At 34.9% G+C, this 22939-nt stretch overlaps 1 protein-coding gene and 1 long non-coding RNA gene across 7 annotated transcripts; one reads left to right on the top strand and one right to left on the bottom strand.

The window, feature by feature from the left end:
* Positions 1-17093: 17093 nt before the first annotated feature.
* On the bottom strand, positions 17094-19771 carry LOC121263638. 2 transcript variants are annotated; one of them, XR_005940310.1, is made up of 3 exons: positions 19504-19771; positions 18628-18762; positions 17094-17398 (listed from the first exon to the last, which is right to left on the bottom strand). It is a non-coding gene; the product is annotated as an uncharacterized LOC121263638 (long non-coding RNA). The 2 variants fall into 2 exon arrangements; XR_005940309.1 differs by lacking the exon at positions 19504-19771 and having other exon boundaries at positions 18628-18837.
* On the top strand, positions 17612-22591 carry LOC121263637 (sugar transporter ERD6-like 7). 5 transcript variants are annotated; one of them, XM_041166655.1, is made up of 19 exons: positions 17612-17758; positions 17923-18144; positions 18282-18344; positions 18471-18560; positions 18663-18722; positions 18833-18898; positions 19036-19101; positions 19290-19365; positions 19521-19585; positions 19771-19863; positions 19951-20031; positions 20155-20239; positions 20459-20502; positions 20596-20658; positions 20785-20844; positions 21265-21318; positions 21447-21506; positions 21592-21706; positions 22277-22591. In XM_041166655.1, the coding sequence occupies exons 2-19, from the start codon at positions 17959-17961 to the stop codon at positions 22393-22395; spliced, it is 1446 nt and encodes a 481-aa protein (XP_041022589.1). In that variant the 5' UTR covers positions 17612-17758; positions 17923-17958; the 3' UTR covers positions 22396-22591. The 5 variants fall into 5 exon arrangements, with proteins under 5 accessions (XP_041022589.1, XP_041022594.1, XP_041022592.1 ...); XM_041166660.1 differs by having other exon boundaries at positions 17660-17758; positions 17945-18144; XM_041166658.1 differs by having other exon boundaries at positions 17661-17763.
* The last annotated feature ends 348 nt before the right edge of the window (positions 22592-22939 follow it).

Raw genomic sequence — 22939 nt, forward strand, 5'->3', positions numbered from 1 at the left:
CTAAACCTTTACCTTGGAAAAGAAGATTGCAGTGGACGACACACAATTGGAATGGGTGCCGTATGAAAGGCTTCCTAATTTTTGTTATTGTTGTGGGATATGAGTAGGGATAGGGAAACAACTATTTTATCATTTTTTTTTTTTTTTTTGCAGTTTTATTTTAAATGAGTAGTATCTTTATAAAATAATGATGCTCATACAACTCTATTTTGTAAAAAAGCCCATAGCAAAAAGCCACAACATTGAAGAAATTTCTTGCACAACAACAACCTTTAGGCGAAATTTGGACCATAGCTATGGGTTTCATAGTGGAAGGAGCCACAACCATAGCAAGGAAAACTCACGCCCGATGAGCAAGATATGAAAATGTTTTCATGGCAGGGCGGCCAACAAAGTTAAGGAAGTTAGAGGAAACTTCAATCTCTTTCAAGGAAACAGGTTGCGAGGGAGTAAGATACCCCCACAATGATGTTTCGGTAGTCACCTTACTCATCTACAACTACATCATATAATAATATTGATCTATAATGAGAGCTTAGTCAACATTTTGTATTGGGATGCCTTCAAGAAAATGGGGACCTAAGAGGACCGGCTCTAACCAGCAACAGTTCCACTAAAGGACTCGCAGGCGAGACTGTACAACAAGTAGGCGCCATTACCTTACTAATCGCGACATGAACTACCTAACCTGAAGAACCTTTTGGTGGTAAGAAGCGGGTCTTTGTACAATGCCATCATTAGGCAACCAAAGCTGAATAAAATATGGGCAGTCACTTCAACTTATCACCTAAAGATGAAGTTCCCAATAGACGTAGGCGTAGGAGTAGGAGAAGTGTGAGGGGATCAAGTGCTGCCTAGAGAGTGCTATATGCAGAAGTTGAAGAACAAGAGCAGAGAAGTTAGCATGATAAAAGTTGGGGAAGGGAGTGGGGGTAAAGAAATATTACATATGCCCAAGCCCAAAGTCATTGACAACATGGCAAAAACACGCGAAGAAAAGGAGCTAAAAACAGAGAGAAGCGGCGGAGCCTCTAGAGCTAATTGCCCTGTATCCCGACTGACCAGAGGCCATGGCCAGAATCGAGACCTGTAGGACACCAGATGTTAGAGAGTGGCTAGCACATTTTCTAGTCGATCATGAGGATATGTCGGGGATAGACAAAATTATTATTGAGCATTGCCTCTATGTAGACCCAACATAAAAGAAGATTAGTCAAAATTGAGGGAACTTTAGTGCCGAGAAGTATGCCACAATAGCGGAATAGGTAGATCTCCTACTCAAGGCCTCAGTTCTTAAGAGAATCTCATTATCAAGAATAGTTGTCGAACATAGTACTTGTAAAGAAAGCAAACAAAAATTGTCAAATATGCGTCGATTTCATAAACCTAAAAAAAACTTGCCCCAAGGACAACTTTCCCCTCCCATGAATAGATTTGATAGTGGACTTAATAGAGGGTCACAAGATGTTAAGCTTCATGGACAAGTACTTGGGGTACAACAAGATCAAGGTGTACGAGAATGAACAAGAGAAGATGACGTTCACAACAGACTGGGGATTCTATTGCTAAAAGCTCATGCCATTCGGCCTAAAGAATGCAGGGGCGACTTATCAATGCCTAGTTAACCTCATATTCAAGAAGTAGATTGGGCACAGCATAGAAGCATTAGACAACAACTCAGTGATCAAAAGCAAGGAAAGTGAGCAACACCTGGAAGATCGGTTGGAAGCCATTTCCATGGTAAGGCAATACGACATGAAGCTCAACCTGGTGAAGCGCGTGTTTGGGATGGAGTCTAGGAAGGTCTTGGGTTTCATGGTCTCTAAGAGAGGAATCAAGGTTAATCCAATGAAGATCCAAGCAATCCTGGAAATGAAGTCACTGAAGAACTTGCATGAGGTACAAAAATTGATAGGGAGAATCATGGCGTTAAATATATTTGTGTCAACGTTAGTGCCCATGTATTACACAAGTAGAGCACTAAAAGGAGTCGAGACAAGTACCTAAAGATCAAGTTGTTAGCATTCACTCTAGTAGTGACAACCCACAGACTGAGAATTTTTAGTGACATGCAGTGATGGTGGTGACCGAATCCCTGTTGAAGAAAGTATTGCATCATTTGGGCACGAAACCTATGTGTTTGACTTAGGTTACTTGCCAAGAATAGCCATGAAAAGACAAATCTTAGTGAACTTTGTAACTAAGTTCAACAATTTCTCGAAGGAAATCCCGAGGGTACCTAAAGGGAACCCATGACGAGTGTACATGGATGGCTCATCCTACTGCAGCAGTGGAGGAATAGGGTTCTACCTCATGGTGGAATCAAGTGAAGAAATTCACCATGCTATTAAGTTAGCATTTGAAATAACAAACAATAAGGCAGGGTATGAAGCGTTATTGGCTAGACTCATCGTGGCAAAAACTTTAGCGGCAAGTGAGATACAACTGTGTGTGGGCTCGTAATTGATCGTAAGTTAGGTCATTGGAAGCTACCTAGCAAAAGGTAACAAATTGAGACAATATCTACAACAAGTATGGGAGTGGCGAGACAAGCTCAAATATTTTAGCATTTAGCAAATCTGGATGCACAAAACCTGGTGAGCAGATAAGCTCGCATGAGTAGCATTAGGAATGGAGAAGTCCTTTCCCTGGGGGATGTGATAGACCAATTGATGGAAATCCAATTCGTTGAAACATTATTATTGAAAATAGTCGTGGCCACATCAGAGTTAACAGAGTACTTGGCCTTGGGGAAGCCATCATAAGGGCAAAATGAGGCAAGGAAGGTGAAACTCAAAGTAACTAGGTTCACTAAAATAGAGGGCATGCCGTACAAAAGGAGATTTATGCTACCTCTCTTGAGATGCATATTAGGGGTGCTACCCGCCCCCTGCGGGGCGGGGTAGCCCCCACCCCGTCCCCCACTCCCGCATGGGCTGGGGGGCATTTTTCAACCCCACCCACGGAGTGCGGGGGCGGGGGACTCCATCCCGGATAAAGGGGTACGGGTGGAGGGGGTCCTCCGTCCGCCCCCCATTCTCGGGCCAAAGGCCCAGAAGCGGTTTCTGGGCGGGGGTAGGTCAACGGGGCGCGGTGCCCCGCTGCCCACATCTAATGCATATCCAGAGAGAAGGCTCAGTACGTGATGGCAGAGATACACAAGGAAATATGCAAGAACCACTCTGGGGTAGATCTTTGGCATTGAAGACCTTCACAGCAGGATAAAATTAGCCTAATGCTCTCAGAGATGCAAATAAGTGGAGTGCCAGAGGCATGCAACGATGCCCCACAACCTACCTAAAAAACTGACAACAGTAACTGTGTTGTTATCCTTCACATAATAGGGAGTAGATATTGTGGGGCCCAAGCCATTGGGAAGGGAGGTGTCAAGTTTACTATCGTAGCCATCAATTACTTTAGAAAATAGGTAAAGGCGGAGGCCTTGACAACTATCACAATGGGCAACATCATGAGGCTCCTTTGGAAGTCAGTTGTATGTTAATTTGGCATCCTAATGACAAACAATGGTAGACAATTAGATTGCGAGACATATCAAGATTATTGATGGGGACAAGGGATCAAGGTCAAGTATTCGTCCCTTGACCACCTCCAGGCAAATGGCTAGGAAGAGGCCACTAACAAAATCGTGTTCCGCATCATCAAGAAAAGGCTCAGACCTCAATAGGAGAGACAACGTCCGCCTTAACAATTGAAACTGAGGTGATAGTCCCAGCAGAGGCTGGCATTCCGAGCTACTAAGTGATGTAGTATGGAGAAGAGGCTAACAAGGAGAGCCAACAAGAAAGCTTGGACCTGCTGGATGAATGAATGTAGATGATGGAAGTAAAGGCCACAATATATCAAAGGAAAGTTACATAATACTTCAATAAGAGAGTCATACATCGAGCGTTGATGGTTAGTTACCTTATGCTGAGGGAGGTCAACATGGTCACAAGAAAGCTCGAGGATGGGAAGCTTGGACCCAACTGGGAAGGATCATATGCAATAGTAGAAAGCAATCGTTGAGGAAGCTATCACCTACAAACATGAACGGGCCAATGACAAGAGGTTTCCTCACCCTTATAATGTGGATTACTTAAAGAAGTACTTTGCCTATATTTCCTTCTGATCTAACTAAAAAATTATCAATAAAAGTGGTTTGCATACAACTGATTCCCACGCAAATTACATTTCAACTCTCCTCACCTCTTGTCCTTATGTGATGGAGTCAAGCACTCACATCTACAGAGTGACTAACATGTTCCCAGCCCAATGACGATGGCACGGAAGAGGCAAGTACTTGCACCGCGGGCAAATCAACATTCCTTACCTCTCGTTCTTATGCGCTAAAGTCAAGCACTCATACCCTAGAGCATTAACACGTCCCCTTCCAAACAACGGTTATGCGCTAGAGTCAAGCTCGTACTGTGAGCAATTTAATGTTCCTTGCATCCCATCCTTATGCGCTAAAGTCTAACACTCGCGCCCATGGGGGTGATTAACACGTTCTCCACCTAACAACTATCACGCACTAGAGTTGAGCAATCGCGTCACAAGCAGCTCAACATTTCTCATCTCTCGTCCTTGTACGCTAAAGTCAGACACTCGAACCCGTGGGGTGATTAACACTTCCCCTGTCCAACAATGCTACGTGCTAGAGTCAAGCATTTGTGCCCTAAGTACTCGACGTTCCTTGCCTCTCGCTAGAGTTGACTGCTCACGTCTGTAAGTGAGCATGTTAGGCAAGTAAAGAGGTAAGCTTGTGTATATCATGGTAGGTGAGGCAAGGACCAAATAAAAGTAACCAAAACACATTGTTTGGTTGTGGCATGAACATTCACGAGGGCTAGGGAATCTAGTTGATATAACATTCTGATCGATGTAGTTTACCTTCCAAAAGACACTCACTAGTCGGATAAGTGTTGCAAAGTGACCTACGCCAGAAGGACAATTCATCCAATGTGAGATTCTCCAATATTAGGACTTGTAATGCACGAGGTATATTTTGATATGTATAAATACTCAATCAAGTATGCATAACTTTGAGTTTATAGTAATCATCTAGCAGTTTTTGACCGTTTTGAATCATTTCAAACTTGATTTGGTTCATTAAAAAGAAGTTACACTCCTGGTTCTGTACTAAATAGCCATAAATTCCTTGAAAGAGGAGAAACTTCAAAGAGAGTTTGTGAGAACACTCGATGAAAGTGTCACTTCCATTATTCTTCTTATTTGAAGTACAACAGTAGAAGTTCTAGGCAACCACCTTGAATTAAATCCAAGGATTATTTAATTTATCAGTTGATTTGTGATTATTTAATTTTCACGGTTTGAACTACTATATTTTTATTTGCACATTTATTATTTCTATTTTTTTTTTGTTAATTTTAAGATTTGCTATTTATGGAATCAAAGAAAAGTATTGATCCCCACAGAATTGAAAAATTAAATGGAAAAAATTTTTGGGCTTAGAAAAGACATAACTTTTCTTCTAACTCATGAAAAAGCTATACATTAACAGCATAAAACCATCTGAAAATATGGAAACTGGCTAAAATGGAAGTGGAAGTGGTCGTGGAAGTGGCTTAAGAACCAGAGACAAATGGGAAGAATACAATACTTGGACAAGAGACTTAATTTTACATTACATGAATGATGAAATCTTCGAAGAATATGAAACTACTAAGGAAATCATAGATGTATTTGAAGATAAGTATAGATTGAAGTTTGATACTTACATACAATTATTGTTAGATAAGTATAATAGAACTTGCATAAAAGAGAATGAAAGTGTGAGTGATCACGTACTTCAAATGGAATTAGTTGTAAAAGAATTATATGAAGCTGGTCATCCTTTTACTGATAAATGCAAGTTACAACCATATTCAATAGTCTTCTTTCATCTTGTGATCATATTGTCACTTTCTTAACACATAGTGGAAAGATAATAACAATGACTTTACTCTTAATACTTTTGGTACTTAAAGAAAAAAAGATGAAGAGGAGGAACAGGGAAAATGAGTCATTCAATTTAATGATGGCTCAAGACACATTCTCCAAAAAAAAGATGAAGCAAAAATAGTTCAAGAAAAATAAATGGTTGAAAAATAGGCAAAGTAAACTATTTACTGGAAACTGTTTTAACTTTGAAAAGAATAAGCATTACAAATCACAATGTCCTAATAAAGAAAAAACAAAGGAATTTGTGATGACAGTTTAAGAAATAATGCTCGTAAAACTAGCGTCAGGTTCGTGATGGGTTGACTCTGCAATAACAAGACATATTTGCCGGAACAGAGAACTATTTATTAAATTTGCAAAAAAAAAAAAAAAAATAGATGAGCACGCAGTGTATATGGGTAACAACTCATATTGTGATGTCTTGGGGCAAGGTACATGTAAATTTAATGTAAATTGTTCTGTTATTTTACTAAATGATGTATTATATATACCTAGTATTCGTAAGAATCTAATATATGTTCTTGTACTAGATCAAAAGCACTACACAGTTGAGTTTAAGTTTAGAACCGTTATTAGTAGTAAGGTTAATATATCAATGAAAGGTGTGAAAAACCACAATATTTATGTACTTAATAATAATAATAATAATAATAAAGTATCTTTTTATGATTATTTGAATGTGTCTAAAAATTGTACATATTTATGGCATTTAAGACTGAGTCATATAAATAAAATTAAAATTATCAGAATGTATAAATGTGGATTAATACCACAAATAAACTCAGGTGAGTTTGATATGTGTGAACCAAATTCCAAAGGCAAACTAAGTAGTAAATCATTTTAAAAAGTTAGAAATCTATAGATTTACTTGAAATAATATATTTTGATATTTGTGGACCTTTTAGAACTAAAACACACAAGGAATTGAGGTATTTTATTACATTCACTTATGAGTATTCAAGATATGGGCATATCTACTTGCTCAGATCACACAAATCTGAAACAATTGAAAATTTCAAAAAATATATTAGAAGTAAAAACTCAGTTGGGTAAGTCCATTAAAAATCTGAATAGTAATAGAGGAGGAGAATTTGAAACTTTGGATAATTTCTACAAATTGAATGGTATATAAGACATATTTATACTATCCTATATAATCCTCAACAAAATGACACTGTAGAAAGGTGAAATAGAACTCTATTGAATATAACAATATCAATGATGACATATGCTAATCTATCAACACATTTTTTTGGAGAAGCATTGTCAACTACGACATACATATGAAATAGAGTCGAAATTAAAACAAAACATCTTACACCTTACGAGATATGAACGGGTCATTACCCAAACTTAAGTAAACTCAAAGTGTGTGGTTGTAAGGTATAAGTGTCCATCCAAAGGAAACTAAAGGATAAATTGAAAAGTAAAATTTGGGAATGCAGGGTTATTGGGTATATAGAAATCGGAAGTGGCTATAGATTTTTTCACTTTGATAGAGGATTGATACAAATGAGAGATGTCACTTTCTTGGAAAATATAGACCTAACTACTCCAGTTGATCAAATAGATTTATTGAATGATTTTAAAAATCAACATATCTCTACAGAATCTGACAATGAAAATCTCGACGTTACTCAGACACAGAGTAATGGAAAAAAAGAAAGTCAGATAAAAAACAATCTTTAGGTATTTATGTTGGAGACAGTGGGGCTAAAAGAACTAGATGACCATCAGTATTGTTTCAAGATCACTATGCTCTAAATATTAGTTTGGAAAATTTAGAAAATAATCATAAAATTTTTTTTGAGGTAATCAATAACGTCGATTCAGATAAATAACTTGAAGTCATGAAAGATGAATTAGAATCGTTTAATAAAAATAATGTTTGGAAATTAACTAAACTTCCAAAGGGTAGAAAAGCTATTGGTTGCGACTGGGTTCTCAGAGAAAATTTAAAGTTGATTGAAGTTTGGAAATATACAAAGTAAGATTAGTGACCAAATGATACACTCACCACCCAGATGTAGACTTTGTGGATAGATATTCACCTGTGCCAAAATTCACATCCATGAGAATAATAATGTCTATTGTTGTCAAAATGAGTTTGGAATTACATCAGTTAGATGTAAAGATGACTTTTCTTAATGTGAATTAAAATAGGACATCTTTAAGATTCAACCTGAAAGATTTTGAATTGAAGGACATGGAGAAAAAGTCTACATGTTTAAAAAATTACTGTATGGACTTAAGCAGTCTGGTACTTGAAGTTTCACAAGGCATTTTTGAAAATTGAATATAAAATGAGTCCACTAGATTACTGTGTATATATATGAAAATATGATAATAAAGTAACAATATTATCATTATGTGTTGGTGATATATTGTTAGCAAGTAAATGTATATATATGATGGATAAAACAAAAGAATTTTGAAGATCTAAACTTTCAATGAAAGACATGGATGAGACCACCTATGTTCTTGGTATAAGAATTTTAAAATATATGAATTCAAAAATATTATATTTAGATCAAGAAAAATATTTAGAAAAAATACTTAAAAGATTTGGTCTAGAAAATTATTAACCGTTCATTACACCTGTTTTTAGGTTCATACTTTGAGTAAAAGTATGTGCCCAAAAGATGAGGAGGAAACAAATGAAATGTTTAAAATTTCCTATACTCAAGCTGTGAAAAGCCTCATATATGCAATGACAAGTACAATATCTAATATTTGTCATACAGTAGATTTGGTAAGTAAGTTTCAGTCTAATCCAGGTATTTACAAAATACCAAAAATATGAAATTATGTTTTGGAATCAATGATTTAGAATTAATTGGTTATAATGATGTTGATTTTGGAAGTGATAGAGATGATAAAAAAAATTTACAAATGGATATATATTTCTATTTTGTGGAACTGTAGTTTCTTAATTGAATAAGAAACATGGCTATGTTGCTAAGTCAACAATGGAAGCAGAGTATATTGATTGTAGTACTGCAGTGTGTAATGTTGTGTGTAAGCCTGCAACCCAATAAAAAAAACACTGATGTACACTCGACCGGACACGACCCGGTAACATAAAGGAGCAAACTCGACCCGACCCGACCCGACCCGATCCGAATAAGTCGGGTTGGATCAGTTTTTAGATATAGAAACTGCCTGTTACGTAACAAACTCACCTCTCTCTCTCTCTCTCTCTCTCTCTCTCTCATATACCTTCTTCCACCTCACATTTTGCCCCCGAATCTCTTTTCCTTTCTCATCCTTCATTCTTCCCCCAAAAGTGAAAATCACTAACATTAGAACTATGCCGTTTAACCAGCTACAGGAGGAAGACGATGAGGCCGTATTGGAGCAGACCCTTTTGGTGGTCTCGGAGATGGCCATCTACAAGATCTGGTCGAATTGCCTTCAGATCGTTTCCTACAAGGCCCGCTGCGAGAGCACCGTCAAGAGCGCCTTTGGATTTTTCTAGTTGTAGAGACAAGGTCTGTTGCAAAGGGAATTTTTTTTTTTTTTTTTTTTCTGTAGGTGGGTTTCAGGATTTCATCTTTTTCACTATTGTATGATGCGGTTCAAAATTTCTGTTGAATAGATACAGAGTAATTGTTGTTAAAAAATTCGGCTTTTTCCTTTTTCTCAGATCTGTATGCTACTTTGTATGTACCTTCATTGAAATTCAGCTTTTACTGGTGTTGATCGGTTTCGACGGTTTCGATGGATTGCACTGTTTAAAACTCGATGTTAAACCCGATGAACCTGTCTTTGTTCGGGATGGACAAATCGGGTGTCTCGGACGAATTAGATCCCCACCCTTTATGCACATGCCTAGTTGTGTGGATGAAACACTTTATAGGAAGCTTATGTTTGGGTATATCTACAGAACTAATCAATATGTTTTATGAAAATTATTTGGCTATCTAGTTAATAAAAATTGGATTACAAAGTTCCAAAAGAAAATTCATTTATGTGCATTATCATTATATTTCGGATATAGTGGAAAGATGTGAGGTTAATATTATTTATGTTTCCTCAATCGAGATGGTAGCAGATCCAATGATCAAAAGATTATCTCTAGAGAAATTCAGAGAACATGTTGTCAAAATGGGGTTGAAGATACCTGGGTAAAGTAACCTCATGGTTAATATATATAACTCAGGAAGTTTCGAGGATGTATAGATCAATGGAATTATGGGGAATTACCCAAGTAAAGGGTTGGTAAAGTTACTGATAAGGTAATTAAAGAAAGTCTCAAGAATGACATCAAAGAAAGTACTTAGTAAAAGTTTACTGCAGGTTGATTATCCAAGTAAAGGGTTGATCATTTGTAAAGTCGCTGAAAATGTGATTAAGGAAAGTCTCAGGAATGGCCCTTCAAGTAAGTACTTAATAAAAGTTCCGTAATTCAATACATGTTTGATATATTCGGTTGTAGTCGTCAATTGTAGCAAGAATATTTATTCGATCACAGAGAATTGATGTTGTTCATTAAAGATTTAACGAAATGAAGTCACCCTTAATATGTGATTAGTGAGAGAACATATTGTAAAGGGTGCATTTAGATAAGGTAATAATAAATGTATGCGCACGTAAAGGCGTGTTATGCTCTGACGCCAATCTGCAAGAATTGCATATGGGAGTTGAGTTGTGGAAAACTTATATTGGTACCAAGGTAAAATACTCAACTGGATTTATCACCATTGTTGTGTGTTCTTGTGGGAAATGTAGATTTGAGGGGTGTGATTACATGCCAAGCGGTGTACCTCTTAGGTTTTCATCCTCCCCATGATGATGGTTCTCATTGGGGGCGTTGGTTGAGAAAGTGTCAACAGACAACCATTTGATTGAGTCAAACGGTTATGGAAATTGCCAATAGTTGTGTCCCTTGCAAACCAGTGCTTGTGGTCTATAAATAAAGACAAGTGGGCATCGTTTATACATTTGAAATTCCTTTGTCCATCATCAAATAGTGGCGGAACTACATTAACCCCAAAAGTTATTTAAAATTCAATACATCTCCTAGTTTTTTTTTTTCATAATTATATATATAAATAAATAAATCCCCCCCCCCCAAAAAAAAAAAAATTATAATTCCCTTATACTCTCCAAAATTTTCTAAAACTTCTATACACCAATAAATGCCTCTTAATTTTTTTTTCCTATAGTCCCAAAACGTTGTATAATTTCCATATGCTATTTATTTCCTATGATGTGGCCTCTCCTAAATTAAATTATAAGTTAAGTTTATGAAAAAATAAAAAACTTATTAATTTGTGTCCCAAAGTCTTTTATTATTAAATATTAGGTTTCTTAATATGGAATTCAAAGTGAAATAAATTCAAGAAAGTTATTTAAATTTGATGATCTATATTAAAAACAATTGAAAATTTTTATCCCCCTAGACTTTATCGAGCAAACAAAAATTTATTTAAAATCTTAATTATAGTATTATATGTTTAATGTGACACTAAAATGTCTAATATTTTTTTTTACATTAAACTTGATAAGCTAATTTACATACTAGAAAGAAAGATAGGCTTGTCAAAAATCACTTGATAGTTTTTATGAATAGAACAAATTCTAAATATTTCGTTTGAAAAATAATAATGAATGAATATATATATATATATATATTATATATCCATCAAACATTGTTATCATAAATCTGAAATAGATGTTAAGTTGTATTTTTATAATTTTATCTATGCATGTATAGAGCAAATTATTGAGAATTGATTTTTATATATAGTTATGTTTTTATAATTTTTCGTGAAATTAAAATTAATATTTGTCCATTTTATTTTACATAAACGTGTGATACATTAGAAAAGTTGCCCCCTGCCAAAAAGTTCTGGTTCCTCTACTGATCACCAACTTGTGGGACAAGAGTTATTCTACAAGTAATCCTTACACCACATACATCCACCTAATCAATATATAATTTTTCATTTTTGTTATTCTATCTTAATACTTAAATATGTGTGTTTAAATAGCAAAAATAAAAAATATGTTAGTTAGGTGGATGTGTGTAGTGTAAAGCTTCCATTTATAATTTCTAATGGGACAAAACTTGTCCAAGTCATTCTGGTTCGCCTACCAAGCCCTCATCAATGATTTCCTTCCAAACTCCAACATTCGCTCTTCCTGTGGCTTCCAAACTGACAAGAATTCCCAGGGTTGCATGCACAACACCACCAGGGCCCACTCCAACGTTTGTAGTCCCTCGACAGACCCTAGACGACGCTGTCTCCACTTGCAACCAATCACTCAAGTGCAACTCTCCCTGCACCACCTACACCACCAACCTCTCAAATGTGCAGGCCTTGTACATGGTTGGTATCTCCCTTGGCAACGTTTCCGACTGCACCCCTACCCCTCGATTGAAGTGGCGACGTTCGCCAATCGGTACGATCCAACCGTTAAAGTAAATGCCAAGTGCCTCTTCTATCTGGTTTTCATGATCTCAAGTTCAAAAGTCATCTAGGAAGGTAAAGATCTTGGTCATCTCGATTGGTTGCGATGTCGGGGTTTTGATCACGATGGGTGTGGTTTGTTATTTGTTGTGAAGAGGAAGAAAAAGACAAAGAAATGAGGGCTTGAACATGACCATGAAGAATAGTGAAAAGCATGATGAAATTGAGATGGATTTGGGTTATGGGCTCGATTACATCCTTGAGAGTACTACTTTTTTTAGGTTCATATTTGAAGGTCTCAAGGAACCAAGAATTTCTCAAGGGAATCTATAATTGGCATAGGAGGCAATGGGAATGTGCTCAAGGGGTCGGTTAAAATTAATTAATGTCATTGTTATTATGTTCATTTAAGTCATTTTCTTGCAAAACATGTAGTTGGTTTAATGTTGGATAAGTGTAATATTGTCGTGGAGTCATTTTAAGTGCCAATTAATGAAAAACATTAAAGATTGAAGGTCTTAGATGGGTTGGTCGGTAGACCCACGAGTTCTCTCTTCTTGCTCTTGTAGTGTCTATGTTTTGGAGGCTTTTCCCTCTTTCTTCAATGAGAAGTGCATCTTCCATATGTTAGAAAAGGGATCCCCTTAGACAAAGATACTCATTCACAAGTGAGTCTTTTAGAGGTGGAAGCCGTGGAAGAGAAAAATAGAGAAATGAAAGACGAAGATGAATGAGTAACTTCGAGAGAAGTCGAAATGTGAAGTCTCACTTGACAAAAATGTGAGATTTATAAAAGAAAGTAATCATATTGATAAAAATTGTTGGTTTCGGAGAAATCCTCAAAAGAGTTTAAGCTTGAGAATCCAAAATTATTATATTTTCCAGCATGCATGATAACCTTTCCTAATTAGTAGAAGGGTCAGCACTGCTTGCTATAAATCTTATGTTTGAAAATATGATTTTAATTTTATATTTCTAAGTTTTTGAATAATTAATTGTTTAATATGATATTAGAGTCTGGTTTTAAATTTGAGTCCTATCTTTACTTTTCCTTCCAATTAAAATGTTAAATTTATTTCTTGATAAGGGAATCTTTTAAAAAACTGTTGAATGCTTTAGAGATGGCATACCTAATTGCAGGCAATTTAGACATAGGTGCATGTAGGGCTGGTTGTTGGGAGGGGAATTTAATGAACTGCTTTATTTACATGAAAAACAGAGAATTTATGTCTTGAAAGACCATCTGCTTGGTATTAAACAAAGAAAAATATGCTGAATAAGCTACTTTGCGTGTGCCTTTTTTTAATACTTTGCACAGAACCAAGAGCAAAGACAGAGATCCAGATTCAACTCCACATACCAAATATATATCTCGGGATCACATGCATTTTGAGTTTTGTAGAACGTGAATTGCTTTGGTAAACACGAGACTGCTGACCATAGTTTATCTTGCATGCATGCAGTGGATCTGATTCTCAATTTCTTGTGCAACCTCCATTGATCTTGTCTTTTTATTTATTTTTTTATTAATTTATGGGCTGGCTAGATCTTGTCTATCTTTTATATTTGTATATTATATGTGGGGATAAAATTGTTCACTAGGTCTCACTCATAAAAGGAATATTAACTAGTCCATCTCACTTTTTTAGGAAATAACTTCTTTAATTAATCTATAACCAAGGATCCATAAGCCCCATTTTCATAACAATCCTATTTATCTTCATGGATAAAAGAGTTCAACTTAGGCCTCGTTTCCTTATACAAATGAGATAAGATGCGATGAGATATAATGAAAGTTGAATAAAATATTGTTAGAATATAATTTTTTAATATTATTTTTATTTTGAGATTTGAAAAAGTTAAATTATTTTTTGTATTTTGTTTGGGAGTTTGGAAAAATTGTAATGATTAGATGAGATGAGATAATTTGTAAAAACAAACCAGGCCCGAATCATCAGAACAAACAAATTTTGGTAACTATTTCTTTATTTTGTAGGAGAAATTTTATCAATCCGGCCATCCAATTTGAATCAATATATATAGATATATAATTTTATTTACAAGTCAGTGTGAATAACATACGTAATAAAATGCTTAGTACATTATAAACGGTTTTCGTATTTTACATGGAAATGTAAATGAGCTAATGAAATATTCAAATAAAAACTGTCATCCGATTATATAAAAAAAAAAAATCTAAAATACATTTAGCTAGCTATAGTAATCCGCTACATGTAAATCGAACTATTCGTTTATCTAACAAAAAATTTATTCATTGTCTCTCTGTCCTTTACTTCTTTGCTATTTTTCTTTTGAGTAATGATATATCCACAACATTTTGTACACATATTATACAACGATGTGTTAAACGAGAGGTATTTTTATAAAATATCTTATAAAAGTAACATAATTTTATAAAAATGCCCCTTATTTAACACATTGTTGTACAATGTGTTGTACAAAATATTGTGGATAAATCATTTTCCTTTTCTTTTTACTATTTCTTGGTAAGTGGCATCCTCCATCATTGTTTAAGAAGCCGAGTGTGAAAAAAACTGATAATATGCTCCTTTTTTTTTATTTAGGTAATTTTTATCATATAGAGCTTTTGATAGACACATTAGTACATTACAATCAAGTTAATAGGGGATATTAAAAATATTGAAAGATAATAAGAAATTGCACATGTGCTGGTTAGAATAAATAAATAAATACCATTTTTTAATATAAAGAAATAATAGATAAGCTAATGAATAATATATTGTAAAAATCATTAGTTAAAATAGGAAAAGTAAGTTTTGGTTAGTTAAAATAGATAAAAGTTTAGATAAGCCATTGAGGAAGTTCTTACATGACATAATTTTTTATTAGATAAAAATTTTAAAATTTAAATTTTACAAATCAAATCTTATCATGTAAGTAATGTAAATGATGTGTTCTACATATCGGCTTGCAAACAGAAGAACTCATATATGAAATTGCAATGTCTTCATGCTAGAACACCATATATTTTGGTGTCGCGGTGTCGCCGTCTTCTTGACACTACTTGATCATGTGAAGTTTCCATGCACTAGTAATTTGGCATCCATGGACACAAACATACAACTAGACTCTGCATGGAGCTTGTCTTGGGTTCTTTCTTTGGGTGTGGAAAGTGCCTCATTGTCTTGATCCCCCAACTTTCGCAGATCTTTTGGGTCCTCGGATTCCTCACATCGGGCTGAGATAGAAGCATTCAGAGCTAGATGCTGAGAACTATCTTAGATTACGCTTGGATAACGAGTAATTTCAGATATTTTGTGAAGAGTAATTTTATATATAATTTTGAAGTGTATAAACGTCACGTAATCGTTTTGAAAAACAGTAGAATCTACTATTAAAAAATTAATTTTTTTTATGTAGATCCTATGTTTTATTTATTTTTTTCAAAACGATTATACAGCGATTGTATAATTTACGATTATAAATATCTTTTATCTTCTGTAAATAATAGTAAAATATAGAAAAAAAATAATAATAAAATAATAATTAATAATAAAATATTTTGAAAATATATATTCTCAATATCCAAATTCTGGTATTTTTTGGCATGGAGTTGGAGGTTTTGTGACAAGTTGGCTCTAATTTGTTGTTTGGAGTTTAGGTAGAGACATCTTAAGTATGACAAGGACGTTTATATTTTATAATTTTCAATTTTTTACCATTCAACTTTTTGTTGGGGACCACGAGAAGTTGTTCTCTAGTCTTAGGGATGATGTCAACTGTTTCGACATGTTATCTCTATCAAAATAATAAAATGATAAAAGCTTGGAATATATTAAGGATGCCTTCCTAAAACAGATCAAAGTGGGGGTGACTCTGATTGTTAAAATATAAAATAAATAATAAAATTTATTTCGTTATATTAGATAAGTGATGATTTTATATGATATCATAATATAAATGTTGAATCCTAACTCTATGCTTCTCTCTATTAATTAAAAATTAGATATTTTACATATTGAGCTTATTTATTAAGGAAAAGTTTGAATCAATACATAAAAGAAATATAAAATAAATAATAAAATCTACTCCTTCGTATTTTCTTTTAACTTTTGAGATAAATAAATAGAACTCTCATTGATGATATGTGGGAATATTCTCGCGAGTGCCCAATCTCTTATGACATGCATGCCTACAATTTCCTGTGACATGCTTTCACAGGAAAAGCATCATAAAACTGAAAACTATTGGTTAAAAACTTGAAATAAGGTGAAGATGTAGGCCTTTTGGTACTGTTTGCCAAACCTTGATCTATTTTCCTGGAAAATGACAGGTGACATTACTTAAGAAGGGAATCTTTTTGTTCTTTTCTGTTTCCTTATGTACAAAGAGATGAGAAGGAACTGCTTCAAACTAACAATCAAAGTTCAAGTTTCCCATTAAGGAATGGTAGTTGCTCCAAGTTCTTGGTAGCTGGAACTTGTGCTTTATATTTAATCTGGGTTCTACTAATTATCACTGCTTTCTGACTATGATTCGTCATTACATTGTGAAAGAGCATTATCAGTAACATTTCTGTCGAAATCAAATCGGGGGGTCTTCCTCTTGGAGTTAAATGACAACTCCAGCTAGCGTGATTGGTTAAGCATAATACAACCATAACCAGAAGAACTAAAATATTCTTGGGATTCTTGAAAATTATAAAGTTTTAATATTCTTGTAAGCCCCCAAGTGGACCACAAAACAGTTCCATATACAAATAGGAGGTAAATGATTTATGAGCCTAACTCATCTTATATAACCAATTCAATAAGAGATGATTACTCATTCTTTATAAACATGTCCAAGACCTTGTTCACAGACAATGTGAGATTATTTCTCAACAAATGGAGGTCCATATACTACGATCTATATGAAGTTTCTTTCACCATTTTACTTCTCTTTTTCCTAGTCTTACAAAGAAATTCAAGCTGATCATTTTCGTCTCAATCATTCTCCTTTTTCCTTGGATGAGTGCAAGGGTTATTTGCAAAAATCTCCTGCCAGCAATCCCAAAAGCCATTTTCAAAACTAGAATACATCTATTTTCCAAAGATAGCAAAGAAGAAAATGTTCCCAAGAAGCTGCTGAAGTTCCCTTATTTAAAAAATAATAGTAAGTTTAATGTTACTTCACTTTCAGTAGTTTTGCCGTGTCCATATAGAAAGTCGAAGCCAATGTTTTCTCAGTCAATTTGCATGTACCGACAAAGATATTTCTATAACGCCAAATGCCCTTGTCCACATAAATTTAACAGAAAATTGAGAAAGCAAAATTCAAATTGAATACAAGAAGTGCCTACTTGGTTGTGTTACAGGAAATGAACTCAAGAAGATACTGAGAGGAAAAAGGAACTGGAGGTAAGGTCAGAAAACTTGAAAAAAGTCACAGTTGCTGAGAATTTTCTCTGGTTACAGCATTTGGTACTATATCCATAGGTATCAACTCCCCTAGCTTCTTCTAATATACACTTCCTTGGTTCTAAGTCCATCTGTTTATAACTTCTTCTTTTTGCTATTTATAGAGATAGTTTTATAAAGATACAGATAGACTAGAAGACATGGCCATCAAAGAGGATGTAGAGAGTAGCGTGCAGGAACAGATAAGAAAGCCGCTTATGCAGGGCGAGAAGAATCTAGCTGATGGAGAAGATGGATCATCTCAGAAAAGCAGCCAAGGGCATCACTGGATGATCTACTTCAGCACATTTGTTGCAGTTTGTGGTTCATATGAATTTGGAGCCTGTGTAAGAGCTTGTTCTGTTTTTGTTTTCGTGTGTTTCTTTCTTCAGTCGTTTTCCCACTAACTTCATTTAGTGTACAACTTTGTTGACAATGACAAATGTTCTGTATTATTCTGTTCTTAGACTCTTTTGGTTTTCAGGCGGGTTATTCCTCACCTACTCAGAGTGCTATAAGGCAAGATCTCAGTCTGTCTTTAGCTGAGGTAGGCTACTGAATAGAGCACTTACTCTAGTTATACAAGTTTGATGCCTTGAGCTCATCTTTTAGTTATACATATGCCTAGGCAAAATATAGCAAGTCTTGAATCAATGTGTGTGTACTAATGCAGTATTCAGTCTTTGGCTCCATATTGACCATTGGGGCAATGGTCGGTGCAATAACAAGCGGGCCCATTGCTGATTTTGTTGGTCGAAAAGGGGTAAGCAAAGGGCAAACATGTTGATTCCGCAGATGTCCTGCATGCTTAATTTTTGGAGTACGTTCACCATGTAGCAACATATCTATTGCGGAATCTATGCAGGCGATGAGAGTATCTGCTGCTGTCTGCACTGCAGGGTGGCTTGCTATATACTTTGCTGAGGTTTGTATATTTTACTCCTTCAAGTTATTTGTGCTTTTATCTACAAAGAAAAAAATCTCACCAGAAACGTGAATTGATCATCCTTTCTGCATCTTGATTATTACAAAAAGGGGGCTTTAGCATTGGACATTGGCAGGCTGGCTACAGGATATGGAATGGGACTCTTTTCCTATGTGGTGCATGTCTATTTCTCTTTCTCACAGTTTAATTCAAGCTATTGCTACAAGAGTTTACACCTTACCTTTTGGTGACATACCCTATTATGAATCATCCAGTGCATACAACTACTAACTTTGACACTATGCACGATAAGGTACCCGTTTTCATAGCTGAAATTGCACCCAAGGATCTTCGAGGTGCACTGACAACTATAAATCAGGTAAATATGTACACTTAAATCAATTGGAAGAGCACCTTATTTAACAATGCTTTAACTTCTGAAGCTATTTATATTATATGCTGAAGTGATATTTTTTTTCTTGAGTATGCAACAGCAAAAGCTTAATGCAGACCTTTCTGATAAAATGTGGGATGATGATTTCTGATATTTGTCCCCTTAATTCACAGTTCATGATCTGTGCTGGAGTGTCTGTTGCCTTCATTATTGGGACGATACTAACATGGAGGGCTTTAGCATTAACAGGTGAAATTTTGTTGCTCGGTCACACTAAGTTATATTGCGAAAAGGACAGTGAGATTGGCATAATCCTTGCAACAAATAATATTGTGATATATCTTAGAAGACATACAAATGAGGGATACTATGACAGAGAGAGCTCACTTGTGAGGTACTTGCAGGTCTCATTCCCATCGCTATTCTACTTTTGGGTCTCTTTCTTATTCCAGAGTCTCCCAGATGGTTGGTAAGAATATTGATGAAAGAAGTTCATATATGAAGATGTACATGAATTCATAAAACATTTATATACTTTGTATATACACAAAGAAATACACGAGAAAATACTATTAATTTTTCATGAGCTTTTCTCAAATGATATAATCTTGAAAATAATGCACACATAGAAAATGAACCCCCATTATAATTTAGGCAAAGACAGGGCAAGAAAAAGAGTTTGAAGCTGCACTTCAGAAACTTCGTGGCAAGGATGTTGATATATCTCAGGAGGCAGCTGAAATTCAGGTTCTAATTTCTGATTTCTGAAATATACATTGCAATCCACAAGGACAATAAATCAAAGCATTCACAGAATGATATCATGCCTGACAGGATTATATTGCAACTCTCGAACTACTCCCAAAACCCACATTTCTGGAATTGTTTCAAAGAAGATACTCACGCTCAGTGATTGTAAGTGTTTCTCTCTCTAAACAGATTCTACTCCTCGGTGTTTGTTCCTTTATCTTTACTTTTCAATTAACTCTTTCTGGAACAATCCATTATCTAAGTTATCTTTATATCAACCATGGACAGATAGGAGTTGGGTTGATGGTATGTCAACAATTTGGAGGAATCAATGGAATCTGCTTTTACACTGGAGAAATTTTTGAGTCAGCAGGTACGAGACATCCATGAAGATTTCCTTTGACAAGGATGAGGATGCAAAACTCTTGGTAGAATCCCCAACATGGGAAAATCTTACCATTTTGACAACATTCTTCCCTCTATTTGCATCTCTTTCATCATATTAAACTAAATATAACAATTTTAAGCAGATAATTGAAATGTGAACTAGTTCTATAATTACAATCTAACTACAGTATTTGAGATCTCCCAGGCTTTTCTTCAAGCGTTGGAACTATAACCTATGCATGTCTACAGGTTACCAATTCTATCTCAATTTCACCAGTTCCTTGTAAATCTGTGATATCTCTTTTCTAATGGAAATATCTCTACATGATTTCCTTTCTGCAGGTTGTGGTTACTGGTCTTGGAGCAGCTTTCATAGATAGAGCTGGAAGGAAACCCCTCTTATTGGTAAGTTGTTTGTGCAAACAACATCAGCTGATAATCTCATCATATGAATCCTCATTCATGTATAGAGGTTTCTGTGAGTTTATATTTCTTGCTTTATTATTTATTATTGTTTTGGTTTCACTTCAGGTTTCTGCTTCAGGGCTGGTCCTTGGCTGCATGCTAGCAGCAATTGCATTCTATATGAAGGTAATTGTTAAACTGTCAACCTCAAAAGCTTCCTCACTGTGTTCTCATAAGAGAAATTATATTTGCAAGTCCACTTAGGCCTAGTTTGAATAGTAAAACAATCTCAGCTCATCTCTTCTCAAACTTTCCCAAACTCCCAAACAAAATACAATAAAAAATTCAACTTTTTCAAATCCCAAAACAAAAATAATATTCTAACAATATTTTATTTAACTTTCAACTTCCATCTTATCTCAGCTTACTATCCAAACCAGGCCTTGTTGACGTGCCGAACATATCATTGATGTGAAAGACTGTTGCATCAGTTAGGATAAAAGATGTTTGTGTTTTGACTTATTTTTATAACTGAAATGGGTCTCAAAATAAGTGGTGTGTTTGCACATGGGGTTTATAAATAGAAAACATTGTTTTGTGCCCCAGGCTCATGAGTTGGCGCTACAGGCAGTCCCAATACTCGCTGTAACTGGCATACTGGTAACATCAACTGCTCTTCTAAATCAGTTTATGCACTCAGATTGGTATCAGCAAAAGATTATCAGTTCAATCTTTTCTTTTCTTTTCTTTCCCCCTTTTGTTGTTTAACAATTATTCAATGATGTCAGCTGTACATAGGATCCTTTTCTGCAGGAATGGGTGCAGTTCCTTGGGTTGTGATGTCAGAGGTAATTAGCATCGATCGGCAAGATTAATACCATTTTAACTAAGATTTGGTCATGCCACCAATATGAAAAATGCTTTTTGTTGCAGATTTTTCCTATCAATATTAAAGGGAGGGGTGGAAGCCTTGCTACCCTAGTCAACTGGTTTGGAGCATGGCTATGTTCCTACACTTTCAACTTTCTCATGAGCTGGAGCTCCTATGGTAAAGCTTCTTCTCATTTTCTTATCTTTCTTTTTCTCTTTCTTTTTGTCCATTTCTTCTTGATCTTTCTTATTCTCATTTTAACTAATAAATGTCTAACATCTATTACCTATATAAAACCAAAATAATTTCTTCACAAAAGAATGAGCCATATCATCAAACATTTTTATAAATTTTATTATTTATTCATTCTTTTGTGTAAGAAAATCTTTCAGTTTTTCAACTTTTACCCTCCACTTGCTGAAAAAAAAAAAAAAAACAAAACTTTTCATCTCCTGTGATATAAACTCTTTGGTTTCTCAACCTTTCCCCTACTTCCAATGAAAAAAACCTTTCCTCTCCTTTGTTGGATATTTGAAGAACAGAAAAACCCTTCAGTTTCCACCTCAAGTACTCGACTAAATAGTACTAGCAATTTAATTATTAGGAGAGAATTTAAACCCACAAATTAAAAGAATGCTAAAGAATAAGTTCAATAATTAAATTCACTAACCTTAACCTTATAGCCTAAGAAGAAGAACCCAGAAAACACTTACCACCACTTTGACTTCTTGTATCACTCGTTTTCAGGTACCTTTATTCTTTATGGCGCAATCAATGCACTGGCTATAGTGTTTGTGGTCACAGTGGTACCTGAGACAAAGGGCAGAACTCTGGAACAGATCCAAGCAGCCATTAACGCAGCTTAAACAAGTGGCGTGGGTGGAAATGTTCAAGGATTTTGGCTTTTTGCCCTTGAATTTAGGTATTTTTACGGCCTTTTTTTAGCCATATTGGAGTAGTCGGGATCAAGTGAAAGAATATATCGATTCTTCTACACTAAAATGGAAAGAAAAAAAAAAACCGAATATGAAATATGAAGTCACATCACCTACTATCTTATTATTATTATTATTATTATTTTTTGTAGGCACACCTACTATCTTATTACAGTGTTATGGCATCCACTCTTCAATTTTATTATTATTAAGTGAAATTAAACAATATATGCTATCAAATTAAATTTATGGAATAAGAAAGAATTTATTTGATTAAATCACAAAATTTCTTTAATTAAAAATATTGGATGAAAAATAGTATAGTTAATTAAATTACTAAGTTTTTGTTTCAAATTAGTAGTCTTATGTAACTAAAGGGTTTACAAATTTAATTGAATTTTAAAAGAAAATAAAGAGGAAATTGAAGCTTGAGAAAAAAGTATTTAGACGTTAGTTATCTCACTACACTTGATAA

Source organism: Juglans microcarpa x Juglans regia, chromosome 4S (assembly GCF_004785595.1).
Source record: "Juglans microcarpa x Juglans regia isolate MS1-56 chromosome 4S, Jm3101_v1.0, whole genome shotgun sequence".
Lineage (NCBI taxonomy): Eukaryota > Viridiplantae > Streptophyta > Magnoliopsida > Fagales > Juglandaceae > Juglans > Juglans microcarpa x Juglans regia.

Coding starts and splice junctions, on each gene's coding strand:
- LOC121263637 (XM_041166655.1), top strand. CDS start 17,959: ATGGCCATCAAAGAGGATGTAGAGAGTAGCGTGCAGGAACAGATAAGA. Junction 18,145..18,281: donor CATATGAATTTGGAGCCTGT/GTAAGAGCTTGT, acceptor TTTGGTTTTCAG/GCGGGTTATTCCTCACCTAC. Junction 21,319..21,446: donor TCGCTGTAACTGGCATACTG/GTAACATCAACT, acceptor CAATGATGTCAG/CTGTACATAGGATCCTTTTC.